Source organism: Euprymna scolopes, chromosome 46 (assembly GCF_053919585.1).
Source record: "Euprymna scolopes isolate OS-2025 chromosome 46, ASM5391958v1, whole genome shotgun sequence".
Taxonomy (NCBI): domain Eukaryota; kingdom Metazoa; phylum Mollusca; class Cephalopoda; order Sepiida; family Sepiolidae; genus Euprymna; species Euprymna scolopes.
The window spans coordinates 17350435-17368456 of record NC_136527.1 but is presented as its reverse complement, the minus strand read 5'-3'; the positions used below and the strand labels follow the sequence as shown (position 1 = coordinate 17368456).

At 33.3% G+C, this 18022-nt stretch overlaps 1 protein-coding gene across 14 annotated transcripts in view; it reads left to right on the top strand.

Annotated features, from left to right (window-relative positions):
- Positions 1-18022, top strand: part of LOC145271243 (ATP-binding cassette sub-family C member 8-like) — a 528909-nt gene that overhangs the window by 203694 nt on the left and 307193 nt on the right. For 13 of the 14 annotated variants that reach the window (XM_080126810.1, XM_080126808.1, XM_080126809.1 and 10 more), the window contains one exon: positions 8605-8760. In XM_080126810.1, coding sequence (XP_079982936.1) covers positions 8605-8760 — 156 coding nt within the window. Of the gene's footprint in view, positions 1-1920; positions 2044-8604; positions 8761-18022 lie in introns of those variants that run through there. The other variant, XM_080126806.1, reaches the window with a different exon arrangement.

Sequence of the window (18022 nt, the reverse complement as noted above, 5' to 3'; positions counted from 1 at the left end):
AACGGCGAAACAGTACTATATGTGGATGACTATATATATATATATATATATATATATATATATATATATATATATATATATATATATACACACCCTAGTTTGGCTGCTGGAAATGTCAAGTGACGGTTAACCTTAAACAATGATACAGATGCAATTTATCCGATGGGTTGTGAGAATTCATCCTATAATTGGTCTGACATTATTGCTTCTTTTTAATGTGCATAATACACCCCGCACCTTGACCACCTGATGTATTTTGGAGTTGTGTATATTTTTACTAGCTATACCTAAACGGCGTTGCCCGGGCGCCTTTTTTTGTTTGTTTTTGATCGCATGAAATACTATATTTTTTATTGATAAGTTTATACCTATTAGTGCTATCTAGCATCGCCTGCTGTCTTAATTTCGTATTAAATTACGCAGAATACAGCGAAAAATAAACAAATAACAGTAAACAAGTTGCTAAATATATTAGTTTGAATGTTTTAGCAGCAAAATCCCACCCCTACACAGTAGAGATCCCCAGATGCCTAAAAAACCCTTCTATTTACTCTAACAGTTTCTTCCCCAGAACTGCCAGACTTTGGAATTCCCTTCCGGATTCCTGCTTCCCCGAGTGTACTGAAATGCAGAAGTTCAAGTGTAATGAAAGCAGACCTGTTGCTGCTCAACTTCCTACATAGTATCCCTGTAATTTATGCCCCAGATAGTAGCCCCCTATCTCATAGTGGCACTGTGCCTTGTTTGGTGTGGAAAATGCAAAGAATGTGTATATATATGGCCTAATGGTTAAGGCACCGGACTGTGGTAAGCAGGGTCTGAGGTTCGATCCCTAGAAACAGTTGGACTACTCTGACGAGAGGTAATGACCTCGAAACACGCGTGTACGTAGATTACTGTTTTAAAAATAATAAATAAATAAAAAATGTTATATACGTCCAAACAAATTAAAAAGGGCGACTTTCTAAGTAAATAAAAAAAAATGAGCTTCGAGGCGGAGTCAATATTAACCATATGTATCACTTGAAAAAACAACAATAACAAAATCATATATATATATATATATATATATATATATATATATATATTCATCCACATACAGCACTGTTTTGCTGTATCACTGCTCATCAGTGCAGCAAGACAGGCAACTACCTCAAGCCAGGATCAAAACCCGACCACCGCCCGTATGACAGTCAAGGCTTCTAACCATTACGCTAATTGTTTGCTGCTGTGCAAGTAGTGAATTAACGAAATACCTAAGCTCGATTTGTTTACACAAAGAGCATCACTTTATACGCTAATGGTAATTCGTGTATCACTTCTCAATATGCTCAACTCAAGATAAGGAGCATTTTATATATCTATATATATAAAAATGTAAAGTTGGTTTGTTCTAAACAAATAAAACCCTATTTCTAAGTTACCAGTTTATTTGAAATTTTCAGACAACCCATCTTTAGAGTCGAGGTATGTTTTTATGTTATTGAAATAAATTTACCTCGCGATTTATTAAAATTAAAATATTAAATAAAATAAATATATGTTTTTTTACTGCGAATCTGTTCTGTTGATAAAACTGAACTTCCGGTTCGATTCATTTCACAGCCACGAATTGACGAAAGATTTCATTTTCTGTTAACTCGATAAGTAAAAAAAAAAAAAAACTTACTCGTGCAGAGAGTGATCCGTGCTGAAATAATAATGTTATTATTTAAAAAGCCATTCTTAACATGGGGAAGGGAGGGTGTTTTGTACCTATTCTGTACTTTAACCTTACAATTGAATAAAAACATATCATAAAACTTTAAACGTGGAAAACGATTTTAAAAAAATAGCGCGGATCACTCTCTGCCTTAGCACACACACACACACACACACACACACACACATACACACACAAAATAATAATAATCCCATATTTTAAAACTTTAAATTCATTTATGTACTTATGTTTTTTATATTTTATTTTTGTTAAGGCTTCACTCATGAAACATTACGTTTTAATTGTTTAGTTTATTTTCACGGCATTGTTTACATAAAAAAGTTTGTTTTAACTTTTTCTAAAATGTTTCATTTTTACGACATGCCTCAACGTATTATAAACACCCTAACCTCCCCATGTTAAAAAAAAAAAACGCCCTTCCATAAACCTCGAAAGCCATTCTTAACATGGGGAAGTTAGGGTGTTTATAATTTATTTATTTTGAAAAAAGTTTTACTTTTTATGAATATTAAAAGAAAAATGGGTACTCATGCAGAGAGTGATCCATGCTGAAATAACGTTATATTATTTAAAAAGCCATTCTTAACATGGGGGGGGGGAGGGTGTTTTGTACCTATTCTGTACTTTAACCTTGCAATTGATTAAAAAAAAAAACACGATTTAAAAAATAGCGCAGATCACTCTCTGCATTAGCACCGAAAAATGTTACTAAACATTTATTAATAATTTCTCACTTTTTACAAACATTTGATTTTAAATTTCTTTTTAAATGACGACTTTTATCGACTTTTTTTTTTAAATACCCCCCCCCCCACAATGGTGTTTATTCCGAAATCCGTTGTTAACATGGAAAGGTTGGGGGTGTTTATTCTGAAAGCCGTTCTTAACATTTGTGGAGGTGGATCTAATGTAAAAAAAAATAAAATAAAATAAATTAAAAAAAAACTAAATCCTTTACTAATAACTTCTCACTTTTACAAATATTTTTTAATTTACATGCGCAGATGAACAAATTGTTGAATAGTGCGAAAACAAAACATTTAGGTCCACCTCCACAATTTTCTTTTTTAAATGACTTTTATTGATAAATAAATTTACTTCTCCGCAACTTTTATTGATAAATAAATCTACTTCTCTGCCACGGGCACTGAACCCCTCCTTTTTTTTTTTAATAGTATTTTCGGGTGGGTATGCTGACAACAAATATCAGTTAAATTTTGCAAATAGCCCCCCCCCCTCCAAAAGTGGTGTTTATTCCGGAAGCTGTTCTTAATATGAGGAGGTTAGGGTTAGGGTTAGGTTGGGGAGGGGGGGGGTGATTATAAGGTGGACCTAATCTAAAAAAAAAAAACAAGTTGTTTATGCGCACATAAGCAACTATTTTTTTTATTAACTTTTTTTTTAATTTTTAATTTAAAAATTAAATTTCAATGAATAGAATAATAAATCATTTATCATTAATATGTGTTTTTGGTTTCGTGTTGAATGAAACTTTTTTTTTTTTTTTTTACAACAATAATGAACCAATTTAAATCTTCCGGCATGCGTTTAAGGGTTACGAAATTATTAATAAATCGTTTAGTTACTAAGCCAACGTCAGTAAATAAAAAAAAATGTTACATGCGCATGCATTAGCCTTGACTGGGAGGGGGGGGGGGCTAAGGGAGCGACCATTAAATAATTATGCTGGTCGCCATGGAGCTCAACGCCCAAGGAGTACCTAAAGTGGCACTTATGCACTTATGTTACCGTGCTATTTTTTTAAAATAGTATTTTCCTGTTAAATTAAAATTTTACAATATGTTTTTCTTTTATTAATTTGTTAAGTGAAAGTACAGATAACCCGGTCGGTTTCTACTGCGAGGAAAATCTAGCCCCCCCCCTCCAAAAAAAAGGGGTACTCTGGATAATAACAAAACATTAAAATGTCCTCAGTCTCGAAAGATTTCTTTTCTACTGAACGAGGAAAAAACGGTGAAGTGTAGTTCACCTGTTTCTCTCCCCCTCTCTCAATATCTCTCTCTATCCATCTCTCCCTTTCCCTCTCTCAATCTCTTTCTCTCTATATCACCCTCACCATCTCTCTTTGAGCCCCTTTCTCTCTCTCTAACTCCCTCTATCTCTCTCCTTTCCTCTGTTTCATACCTCTCTGTTTCTAACACTCCACCTCTCTCTCTGTTTATCTATCAATCCCTTTATCTCTCTATCTCCTTCTCTTTCTCTATTTTCCTCTCACTGTCTCTTTTCTATCTATATATCTTCCTCTCTATCTGTCCATCTCTAATCCCTCATCCTATTTTAGTCTCCTAAATTAATTACAGTGAATAAGGCATTGTCAAAACATGGATAAATCCTATTTTAGTCACCTAATTTACTGACTGTGAGAATAGAAGTTATTTGGAAATTACTGCTACCTTGAACAGCACCAGAAGTAACTGGTAAAACCTTTCTAATTAAATTGATTTTGGCAGCCATTTGGTAACAAAATGACATAGCCTTAGCCCTTGCTGCATGAGGAATACCTGCGACCTTGCTGCCAAGTAGAAGGATTATTTATTTTACTTTAAAACATTCAACTTTTCAAAAATCTCATCTTCGACATCTCCAAAACATCCAATATGGGGAAAAATATTGCAGAAATGCAAACTTATTGTTTAGGATGAATGCACAATGGTACGCAAAAAATCACTTGAGGCTCTTGGTCGATCCTTGCAAGATTTGCGTGGCAATGTCAGACCATTTGGGAATGCAGTAATATTGCTTGCAGGAGATTTCAGACAAATGTTACCTGTTATTCTTCAATCAACACCAGCAGATGAAATAAATGCTTGCCTCAAATACTCTACTTTTTTGTTCCATGTGAAGACATTAAACTTAACTCAAAATATGGATGTACAGTTGCAGACTGTTCGATCCGCACAAAAACTTTTGCATCACTTGTGGGAAATTGGGTACGAAAAAGTGCCAGCTGATCAGAGTTAAGGGCAAAATTCTTTGACTTTTAACTTCTGTAATTTCTGTAATTTTATTTCATCAAAAGAATAGTTAGTTTAAAAGGTTTTTGCAGATATTCAAATTATAAGAATTCCATTTGACTGAGTGAATGAGCTATTCTTGCAGGTCAATACAAAGATGCCCATGAACTTAACGCTATTATTCAATGTAAAATTCCAAGTGAGGTAGTCAAATACAAATCCATCGACACTGTTGTGAAAGCAGATAAAGTGGTTAATTATCCAACAGTTATATTTGCCAGGGATGCCACTGCATGTATTGTAACTGAAATTTTGTGTACTAATTATCATGTTGTGAAATATAAACCAATCCAAGCTTTGCAATGGCACATAGCTTGCAGTAAAAAAAAATAACAAACAATATCATAGAAACAGCAATCTTAACAGGACCTTTCACAGATGAATATATCTTCATTCCATGCATTCCTATGATTCCACCGGATACATCATTACACTTTAGCAAATTGCACTTTCCAATTTTATTGTCATTTGCAATAACCATCAACAAAGCACAGGGAACAATCTTTACAATTGTGGGCCTTACAGCTACACACTGACTGTTTTTTCACATGGACAATTTATGTTACATATTCAAGAGTCACCAAACCGGAAAATCTCTATATCAGCTAAGAAAATGGAACAACAAAAACTGTACCCATGCAAAATGGAAATTTAAACCTATAAGAAACATGCTTTTTCTCATTTTGGAACTTTTTCCATTGCGCCAATTTGAGCCACAGCAACGCGTGGCAGGGTACAGCTAGTATATATATATATATATATATATATATATATATATACTCAGTTATGTATATACGAGCAACTACATATATGTTACTAATTTGCATATTCCTTAAAAAACGAGCATTAATTAATTACTTATTCATTTTTATGATTTCTATTAGACGAGTTGTTTCATTTCATTTTTTTGCTGAATTCTGTTTAGGCATAGTTTTTACATTCTGCATAAGTGCATAGAATTCAAGAAGAAACATTGATATATCTATAATATAAAGCTGAATGTCTGTGTGTGTGTGTGTGTGTGTGTGTGTGTGTGTGTGTGTGTGTGTGTGTGTGTGTGTGGTCACGAATAGGCTCCTATATGGTTGACTATTTTAAAAAACTGATTACATATAATGATAGAAGATGTATCGAGACACAGGAATGGATATGTTTGATCTGGCAGAACAGTGGTTCATTAAGATTGTGAGGTCTGCGTTCACGCCTGGTCCACAAAGTATGGAAATAAAAAATTAAAAAATAAAAAAACGTTTACAAGTGTTTTTGATATATATGTACATAATAATACTTTGATAAGTATGTTTCAACTTAAATAGGGATGGTATAATAAAATTATGGGGTCTGCGTTCGCGCCTGGCCTCCATAGAATGGAAATAGCCACAAACTTTAATAAAGACTTTTCATATCTATCTGCGCAAGTATACTTTGATAATTATGTTTCAGTTTGAAGAAATATGGTATAATAAAATTATGGAGTGTTCGTTCGTGCCTGGCCTCCATAGAATGGAAATATGTCACAAAGTTTAACAAGTTTTTTTTTTCAATATAGATCCACAGAATATTGTGATAAGTGTTTCAGTGTGAACAGGTATAGTATAATAAATTATGGGGTTTATCTATTTTATTTTTACTTTCATCATATTTTGCTTTGGTTTTGATACTCCCAAATTCGAAGCTATCTCTTTACAACCCTTCCTTTTCATAACCTATCATACTTTCATAAATCAGAGTCCATTTTCTGTAGGCTGTTTTTGAACCCAGTCAACGACGGGTACTTTTGCTAGTATATGTATATATATATATATATATATATATATATATATATATAAGTGACCTTGTCGGTGTGTGTGTGAAAAGTAATCGCCAAACTTCTCTGAATATTTGGTCTACAGAATTAAAACTTGATATTTGGATCTGTAGAACACTTTCGATTTGGTTTTTAGCCGGTAAGTGATCAAAATTAAAAAAAAAAAACATTGACGTTGGTCTGGTATAAGTCGGCTACAGACGTTTTCTTTTGCGCATGCGCTAATTAAGTTATAATTATGTCAAATAATGTTATTATTTGCAGGTTTTGTATACGTAGGTCATACGCTAATGGATAAGGCTGGAGAGCTGTATGTTTTGGTTTCGATTCTAGCTGATGGCACCCAAGTCAATTTTTTTTTTTTTTTACTTCTGAAGTCACTACTATATACAGGGTGACCCTCCCCCCCCCAAAAAAAAAGACCGGCCCCAGCTCTAATTAGGCCCCGTTTCTTAGTGATGATTCCCGAAAGGATGAAAAACTAGTGTCTGTAGTTATTTATTATAGCAAATATTTTTGTCAGCACCTTTAAGAAACTCGATTCTTATCGTTGAGCACTTTCAGTTGAAATAAAAGTTGGTGAGTATACAGGGTGACCCCCCCCTCCCAAAAACGGGCCCCAACTCTAATTAGGCCCCGTGTCTTAGTGCTTTGTATGAATGAAATGAAACTTTATTCATAACTAGTTTATCATATTCCAAACATCACATCAAAACACTAGGGTCTTGGCCTTTTTTTCTCCCTTCTACAGCATATGTTCTAGATAGCCTCCATTTAGCTTTTGTTTTTTTTTTGGTGGGGGGGGGGTCATCCTGTATATATATATATATATAAATATATATATATATATATATATATACACACACACACAGGGTGACCCCCCCAAAAAACGGACCCCAACTCTGATATATTCTAGATGGCCTCCATTTAGCTTTTGTTTTTTTGTTGGGGTCACCGTGTGTATATATATATATATATATATATATATATATATATATATATATATATATATATACACACAAGGTGACCCCCCCCACCACCCAAAAAACAGACCCCAACTCTATGATATGTTCTAGATGGTCTCCATTTAGCTTTTGTTTTTTTGTTGGGGTCACCGTGTGTATATATATATATATATATATATACACAAGGTGAACCCCCCCCCCACCACCCAAAAAACAGACCCCAACTCTATGATATGTTCTAGATGGTCTCCATTTAGCTTTGTTTTTTTTGGGTGACCCTGTATATATATATATATATATATATATATGCATACACACAGGGTGACCCCCCCCCCAAAGAAAAACGGACCCCAACTCTATGTTCTAGATGGCCTCCATTTAGCTTTTGTTTTTTTGTTTTTTTGGGGGGGGTCACCCTGTATTAGGTACAATGTAATAATCAACAGAGAATTGGCTCGATAATAATGAATATGAAATGTAATGCAATGTAAACTACAATGAATTATGGACTGTCACCGTGGGGAGGCATGTGAAGCTCCCTCCCGGTACATTTCGGGGGTGGGGATTCACTAACTAGATCAGGCAATCAATCAATTTGACTAAAAAAATGATTTCACTGATTTCGAGGATGGAACATTTGTTGATCATCATTCAATCCTGAACGATGTCGGGTCTCCCTGCTAGTTGGTTGGTTATTTTTGTTTTACGGCATATCAACCCTTTTCAGGTTATTTAATGCCGAATCCAGTAATTTTGAAAAACAATGTTTTTGATAGAGTATATGTATATATATAATTTTTTTAAAGTCGGTTTCTCTTCAAGCCATAGTTGGGACCCTAACAGGTACTACCACTCCGGGGTCAGAGTGAACCTGGGAGCAATGGCAATTAACGGGTGGCTCCACACTCCCCAAAGTCCGCAAGCTGGGGCCTCACCGTCGGATATAGTTTAAGGTCATATCCAGGACCTCCCTGCTAGTGTATATATTATAGATGTGTGTCCGGTATTGAGAAGTGGCGTTCTATAAGTTATTTTTTGGCGATTACTTAAAAAAGATTTTTTTTTTTTTTTCAGGTGATGGTCTACAGCAAAGTACAGCAACTATCCACACAGGCGTTGACCCATGGCCGAGTGACAGAATCGGAAATCATGAGTTACGTCACGCTCGAATGCAACAACTTGATGGTCATCTACAGCTTCATCCACTATCTTTGGTCACTTCCTTTGCAGGTACGAGACCATTTTGTGACGATTTTCGATTCTTTTAGCGATATTTAGGGATAAGGGTTATTGCATGTACAGTACGTTGAAATTTCATAAAGTGTCTACTTAAGGGGGCGGTTCATCAGGAATTTGTTTACGTTGGATTTGAAGACATCCAAGTTGTAGTCGGGTGGAAAACAGGCAGACGGAACAGAGTTCCACTGGCGTGCTGTTCTAGGAAATATATATTAATACGATAATGTGTGTGTTATTTTGTGTGTCACACTTGCATGTTTTTTTCTTTCGAGTGACTGTCGTTTAATTGTTATGACTTTCCATTTTTTTGTAATAAATAATATACTAAGAATGCGTCATAAGTTTTGCTGTCATTATAGCTGATGACACTCAAGTCATCTATTTTTTTTTATAAATAATTTTATCAAGAATTTTTCATAAGTTTTGATTTCTGTTTCGATTATAGCTGAAGGAACTCAAGTTATATATATATATATATATATATATATATATATATATATATATATATATATAAACTACTTCATTTATTCACATAAATTTAATATACGAAAGTATAGATTTATGCGTAAACTTTAAGTATTTACTTCAAAAGTGCTCAATACGTAGGTAGAGCTAGTTAGTAATTTATAAAATATATATGGCGATTAAGCTACACTGAATATTCTGCGTTTCATCCAACTATAGGATTCGTCAGGCTTATGCGCAAATTCTGTGGTTGCTTCTTGTTTTTATATATGTTGAGGATTTTATATAAGAAGGGGCGCGGTGGACACTAGAAAGCTGATTGGCCAACTAGAAATCCTCAACATATATAAAAACAAGAAGCAACGACAGAATTCGCGCATAAGCCTGACGAATCCTATAGTTGGATGAAACGCAGAATATTCAGTGTAGCTTAATCGCCATATATATTTTATAAATTACTATATATATATATATATATATATATATATATATATATATATATATAGTAATTTATAAAATATATATGGCGATTAAGCTTCACTGAATATTCGGCGTTTCATCCACTTATGCATAAGCCTGACGAATCCTAGAGTGGATGAGACGCCAAATATTCAGTATAGCTTAATCGCCATATATATTTTATAAATTACTAACTAGCTCTACCTACGTATTGAGCACTTTTGAAGTAAATACTTAAAGTTTACGCATAAATCTATACTTTCGTATATTAATTTTATGTGAGTAAATGAAGTTGGTATATATATATATATATATATATATGTATATATATATATATATATATATATATATATATATATATAGTCTTTGAAGTTTTTAACCTTTAAAACTATACAAAAAAATATATTTTTTATCATTCGTTAAAAAACCATCTAGTCAGTAAGTTATTTAATCACCTGCAATCACTGCATCAACTCGCTCTCGAATTTACTATAGTACCAATAATTTATTTTTCAAGGGATCATCAGTTGTTTACCATGAAACACTGTTTCAGGGATTTAAAAACAAAACAGTTTATTACATCATGGCTCCCCAGCAGTGTTGATCAAACACCACCACCCTTAATCTTAGGAAGAAGACACGTCACAAACATTTGATCCAATTTCCTATTCTTAATTGCAATTACTAACCTTTTAATACTATAAAAATGAATTTCTTACCTTACCTTTTTAAAATTTAAAAATCAAAATTTTATTAAATTAAAAATCAGTTTCATAAGAAGGAACAACAACAAAGTCAATTATCTGTACGATCGTTTCGGAAATCCGTGCTTTTTATTTGTGGTATACATGAAGTCACGTAGAACAATTATACATAGTTTTTTTGGTAAGCACGGTCTCCTCATCAGCAAATTTAGGAGGATTTCTATTGAATTGAAAAGACACCAAAAATAAACCTAGCATTAAAAGTAAGGCAGATGAATCTGAAAAATTGAAGTAAAAGGTTTGGATTTAAAATTTATAAGAAAATTAATAAGAAAATTGGTATAGGTTAGAGATAGAAATGAGTAGAAAAAATATATATTGTTTTGAATTTGCATAATAAATTTGATTTAAAAATATATAGATATATAATTACCTTTTGGTTTTTCTTTTTTTGAAATCAGGAACTGTATTTAAAGTAGTCATTTAGATGTTTGCTATAGCTTTTTATTTTATTGAATGATGAATTTTAAAAGGGCGACGCTCGTGCAGTAAATTGTTTCCATTAGCGTATTTTGATTTAAAGACGCTACAGTTAATATCTATAGAGAGAGAGTATTTATTTTGCAAGTTTTTAAGGGGAGATAATTGTCATGGCTTTATTTATTATTTGATTTACGAGTCTAAGGGCGGTAATTGGTTTAACTTAATTTATTAAAAAAAAAGAAAAAAAAAATCTATTTTTACTAATGAGTAATTTTTAATGATTTAAGGTGGTTTATATTTATTAAATTTAAACCAACGTTTATGATTACATGATAGAAGCTCGTGTCTTGAATTTACTAGTTTGGTTGTGCTTTTTATATCTTCATATTTTAAAATTTTTAGGGTTTCTTTTGTACATAATGTACAAAATTTATCTCCTGGTTTATATGATTTGCAAGTCTCAATTATTTGCCATTTTAAGTTGAAAGAAATATTGCTATTTTTTAGTTGCCAAATATAGTTGGATAGAGTAGTTTGGTTTGATAGAGAGTTATTTTTAAAAGAATGTTTGTGCGTTGAAATTCTATGTTTTATTGGGCCAGATGTGGAACCAATATATATTACCTCTTGATTATTATGATTATTTTCCGTTAGGTCTATTGTTGGATTATAATGTGGTGGGTTGGTTAATAATTGATCGGTAGATTGATTTAAGTTGGTGTTATTATTTAATCTGGTAGTTGAGTTATGGCTGTTGATAGGTTCTTGTATATTTGGAGTTTTTGATACTGTGCAGCTATAGATAACATTTTTAATTTTACATGAGCCTTGTAGGGGACATTTATTTTTTCTTCTACAGTTACAGTCCGATGTATTTTGTATAGTTGCATTTTGTAGTTTATTAATTTTATTATTATTAGAGCTAATTATTTTTAAATTTTTAAAAACTTGCAAAATAAATACTCTCTCTCTATAGATATTAACTGTAGCGTCTTTAAATCAAAATACGCTAACGGAAACAATTTACTGCACGAGCGTCGCCCTTTTAAAATTCATCATTCAATGAAATAAAAAGCTATAGCAAACATCTAAATGACTACTTTAAATACAGTTCCTGATTTCAAAAAAAGAAAAACCAAAAGGTAATTATATATCTATATATTTTTAAATCAAATTTATTATGCAAATTCAAAAAAATATATATTTTTTCTACTCATTTCTATCTCTAACCTATACCAATTTTCTTATTAATTTTCTTATAAATTTTAAATCCAAACCTTTTACTTCAATTTTTCAGATTCATCTGCCTTACTTTTAATGCTAGGTTTATTTTTGGTGTCTTTTCAATTCAATAGAAATCCTCCTAAATTTGCTGATGAGGAGACCGTGCTTACCAAAAAAACTATGTATAATTGTTCTACGTGACTTCATGTATACCACAAATAAAAAGCACGGATTTCCGAAACGATCGTACAGATAATTGACTTTGTTGTTGTTCCTTCTTATGAAACTGATTTTTAATTTAATAAAATTTTGATTTTTAAATTTAAAAATTTTTTTAAATTTTTAAATTATAAATCACATTACTTAATATATATATATATATATATATATATATTCAGTTTTGAGGTGTTCAAAAGTCAGAACTAATGCAGACAATGAGGTTGTTAAATAGTGCTCAATAAAAAGAGCAAAATATTTTTTTATTATTTGGGGTAAACAGTTACATATGGTCGTTACAAATAGCCATCTGTTTCAGTCAAAGAGACTTCATCAGGCGACCTGGAACCTCTCGACGCCCCCCCCCCCCAAATTCTTTTTTTTTCTTTTTTTTTCTTTTTTTTTCTTTTTTTTCCTTTTTTTTTCTTTTCTTCTTTTTTTTCTTTTTTTCTTTTTTCTTTTTTTCTTTCTTTTTGGCGTCGAGAGGTTCCAGGTCGCCTGATGAAGTCTCTTTGACTGAAACAGATGGCTATTTGTAGCGACCATATGTAACTGTTTACCCCAAATAATAAAAAAAAATATATAGATATATAGATAGATATTTTCCTTCATAAGTTTTTATTTCGGTTTCGATTCAAGCTGAATCCCCCAAGTCATATGGATATGTTTTTTTTTTATTTTTGAAATCGCAACTTTATAATATAAGAATCGATAGAAAATCACGACTCTATAATAATATAGACGAAATCTGCATAAATTAAAATATCATATTTAAGCATATTTTACGATCGGGCTACGCCGGACGTCCGTACTACCTTAGATAAATACTTTTGCAGTTTTAACAAAAGAGCTACAATAATCTCAGAACATCTCCATTTACGCTGAACATCTACAGAATGCCAACATCGATGTATTACATATGAATGAGTCCTCTGTGGAATTTCCACAGGCCCCATTAGTTATTATTACTGTATATAAGAGCAAAAGTATATTCCATCTATTTGCATGCTTTAGCTATTGCATATGATGAGTGCACAGATACTACACTATTCTACCCAAAAAAGGTAATGCCTGGGAAAAATGGAAGCATAACAACTGAAATGAAATAGTATAGCAACCTAAATTGAGTATTAAAAAAATACAAATAATATAGTTTCATCTTCAGACAGACAGATACCAAATCTCCATTAGTAATGGAAGTAGCAGTATAGTTTTGACTTCAGACAGACAGATACCAAATCTCCATTAGTTATAGAAATAAGAGTGTACCCCTTTCTCTCCAAATGACGTCCAGCGGGTGATGTTACCAGATTTATATACTCTGGGTCTCGTTTGGTCGCTGGGACTGTGCTGTTTCTTTGACAAGGATTCTGGTTGATGTGAGGATCCGGTCGGACAGGTAGCCCCCCCCCCCCGTTTCTTTTGGATGGTGTATGCAATCCGTTCAGCCTTGGTCTCTGAAGTCGACATTACTGGAAAGTAGAGGTCAGAGGTCATTTCAAGCCAAAAGAAGAAAAGAATAACAAGTCTATAAATGAGCTTATTGTATAAAAGAAAAAAAAACAACAACAAAAAAAAAAAACAACAGAATAATTATTCACTTAGAAAAGTCACAAAAAAAAAAGATCTTTGATCTTCTTTTGCCAAATTTTCACAAGAACCGGTATGTCAACGTGATCGTGCCGTACATATCGTCATTGACAAGTGCAGACGAGTGTCTATCAATAGTCTAGCTATGTTGAAACATTGGATTAGGTTAAAAAAATGTAGAGCAGTTGAGGTAGCAGGTTGAGTTTACAGCAGAAGGCCAAGGAAAACGGTCTCATACTGTTTCTCGCCATGCAACACATGTCCTCAACTCTCGCTGTCCTGGTTTCACTTCCACGTACCATCACATTGCGTGCACATGCCTGACGGATTCTTCCTTTAATTAATAATGCTGACACTTTGCTGGTTACGGATGGATGACAGACGTTTCCTGAACTTGTTCCTTCCAATCCTAACTCCTGCAATCGCAATCCCTCCGAGAAGACAAAAGTTTTGAGGCGCATCACAATAAGAAACGTCACACATAACCACTTACAAATATTCATATCTAGCCTGCCGAGCATGCGTGAAAGCGCACAAGCGTATGAGTCAGGCTTACTTGCAGTGAAAAGCGAACCCAGGACCTTTCGATTACAAATCCAGTCCACTAATTAACTACACCCATCTTACCCCAAAGTGACGATTTGGTTTCGCCCAACGGCTATAAAAAAAAAAAAAAAAAAAAAAAGAAAGAAGAAAGCCGATAAGTGATTTAGGGATTCTTTTTGAAATACACTGCTTTGATAACGTGTCTCGCGTTATTGCATTTTCGTATCGTGACATGTCGATTCAACGGTATTTCTTCGTGACGTAGCGTGTGTCGATTTGGCGATGGTGTTCGGAATTGTGTGGACGAATTGGTTAAGGATCGTGCCGTCACTTGTGAAAACATATATATACACACTTGTTTTTTTGTTTTTTTTTCTGGCGCTCTCTCTCCCTCGTGTAGCGACACTTCTTAAGGTTTTGTTTGGTTGTTGTTTTTTGTTTTTTTTACGACAAATCAACCCTTTTAAGGTTATTTAATGCCGAATCCAGTGATTTTAAAGAACAATATATATATATATATATATATATATATATTCAGGTCTGTTTCTATTTAACCCATAGTTGGGACCCTAACAGGTACTACCACTCCGGGTCAGAGTGGACCTGGGAGCAATGGCAATTAAAGGGTGGCTCTACACTCCCCAAAGGCCTAAGCTGGAGCCTCACCAGCGGATATAGTTTATGGTCATATCCAGGACCCCTTAAGAAGGAGAACAGTGGTAACGTCACTAGCTTTCAATACTACAGATTTGTTTTCGGTTTCGATTCTAATTGGTGGCATTCAAATTTTTTTTTTTTTTTTTTAACTTTTGAAATCACGACTCTATAATAATATATACGAAATATATACGAAATCTGGATAAATTAAAATATCATATTTAAGCGAATTTTAAGTCCGGGCAAAGTCCCACCCCTACCCTCGCTAGTACTATTTAAAAAAAAAAATAGCACGGTAGGATAAGTGCACAAGCACCGATATTTATTAGCTCATTACATCAAGTAGCTTCATAACTTGTCTGGAGCGATTTCCATTTAAAAAATAAATAAACCTTATCCTCGAGTGCCTTTGCATCTTGATAAGTGGTGAGTCCCTAGTAAAAAATTAAAAATGAATTATTGCACAACATGTCCGTTGTCTCCTGGGGCAGAATAATGCTAACTAATTATTGATATTATTGAAGGGCTGAATTACTTAATGCGTAGTTACATCATTAGTTAATTAAAAAAAAAATGTACGCGGATAAAAGAAACATCGGGGGGAAAAAAAGCGAGCACGACTCATAAAAGTCCGGACAGATGTTAGGCCGACTAAATTCATGAGCACAATGCACACCAGCTTCCATTCTTCCGCAGATTGTGTGGAAAGGCTTTCAAATCAGCTGATGCCCTTTCCAAGAATTATCCAACAGCTTCATCCTAAGGATGCGGCTATACAACCATCTATTCTGTTTCTCACACGGATTGTAGCGTGGATTACTGATTTCGTTTTGAAACTTCGATTTGTTTTCGTTTCGTGAATCATTGATGATTTGTTTGGATTTTCAACAGCCTCTAAAACGTCAATCCACTTTAATAAAACCATGGTACGTCTCTGAAATATGTAATATATATATATATCTCTACTATTATACAAAAGTCACTTTGTGTGTGTGTGTGTGTGTGTGTGTGTGTGTGACTTTCCTCATAGGTTCCAAAACGGCTGAGCCTATATTTTGCAAATTTCACACAAAGCTAATTTATATGTCTGGCAGTGTTCTTAGATATGTTTTATACAGAAATTCATCCGATAAATATCGAAAATTATCAAGGTGTATTCAAATTTAAAAAAAAAACTCAAAAGCCTGTAAACAAAGGTATACAAAGTTTTTATTATCCGACAAGGAATACAAATAAAATAAGAAATAGTTTATTCCATGGAGTTTTGAAGAATGCAATTCTTCTAATCAGAGGAAAGAGGTTCGCAAAATATACAATAAATTTTGCAGGTTAATGCCTCACAGCAAACAAGCAATAATATGAAATTTATTGTTTCAAAAAAGTTATTTAACAGTTAGTGACAGTTTATATGGATTCAATGAGATTAAGAAAGCAATAAACGGGATAATACAGGGTTAGGGTTAGGGTTCTAATGCCCCACCGACAGGGCCGGTAATATTAGGAAAATAAAAAAATACAGGGTGGGCCAAAATAAGGGTCCTATTTTTAAAAATTCATAAATTCATGTAAGTTTTAAGAAGTGTTTTTCGGCCAAAATTTGTTTTGTTTATTTCAAATAAATCTCGGAAGGGTCAGTCTACACACACATAAAGTTTGGTGAGTTTAACTTTTATTTTGTGGAAGTTATTCAAATTTAAAGATAGGAGCCTTATTTTGGTCCACCCTGTATATATATATTGAAAAAACTCGTGCATGATATAATAATTCTCCAAGTTTCAAATATCAAATTTTCTCGGTCGATTATTACTTTTTAAAGGGTAGCCATTACGATATTGTTTCGTAATGCATGACCGTAATCTTCACACACATCAATTCCATCTTTTGTGTGACTAGCCACACATTTGTTAAATTCTTGGAAATCCAACACTGGCCTGATTTTTTTCTTGGTAGAGTGATCCACTGCCAAGAGTGGCAGAATTCCTTTAACCTTTCCCGACCATGTTATCAGAATTTTTTTCGTTAATCCACCTCTCTACTTCCTTTTCAAACTGCGAATCTATCTCTCCTTTCAATGTGCTTTTGTAGCAGTTAATCCGGTTTGTTAACACAAGTGGGTCTGCAGATCATTACCACTCTATAGTCCACTTGTCGCCATTAGAAATGGGCTACAAAATCCTCATGAACCATGTAAGTTGTCAAAAATGTTTTTATAAGTTTTTTAAGGTCAACATCTGAAGAGTACATGACTTGATATGCAGCAATAACATAATTTTACAGACTTGTTGATCGCAGTACAAAACAATATTGTAATGAATACTTTTTGAAAAGTAATAAACTGAGAAAAAGTGGAAATATATTCTCTCCTATTCTTCGTCTTTTCTTCTTAATCTTTTTTTATTTTTCTTTCACTGCTATTCTTCATCTTTTCTTCTTTTTTCTTCATCTTTTCTTCTTTTTCTTCATCTTTTTTTTCCTTCCATTTCTTGATCACATTTCTCCTTTATATTCCTTTCATTTTTTCCTTCTTCTTCCCTTCTTTTCCTCTCCATTTTTTTCCACAGCATTCAATATTTTATACGACCACTAAACTAAAATAAACACTCATTAATTATGACGCATGTTCTAGTTTACATCTGCGTTATTTGTATGTATTAATTGCGTCGTCCATTAAAATGCACGAGTTTTCTTTTTAGTTAATCCGTTTTTTTTTTTTTTGTAATTCAATTTTCACCCCAAACAAGGCACAGTGCCACTTTGAAGCAAGGGGCTACTATTAGGGAATTAATTTGCGGGGTCATTATGAAGGGAGAAGAGTAGAAATATGTTTGTTAACATTACACTTGAACTTCTGCATATCATTGCAGTTGGGAAAGCAGAATCCCGGAAGGGAGTTCCAAAGACCCGCAGTT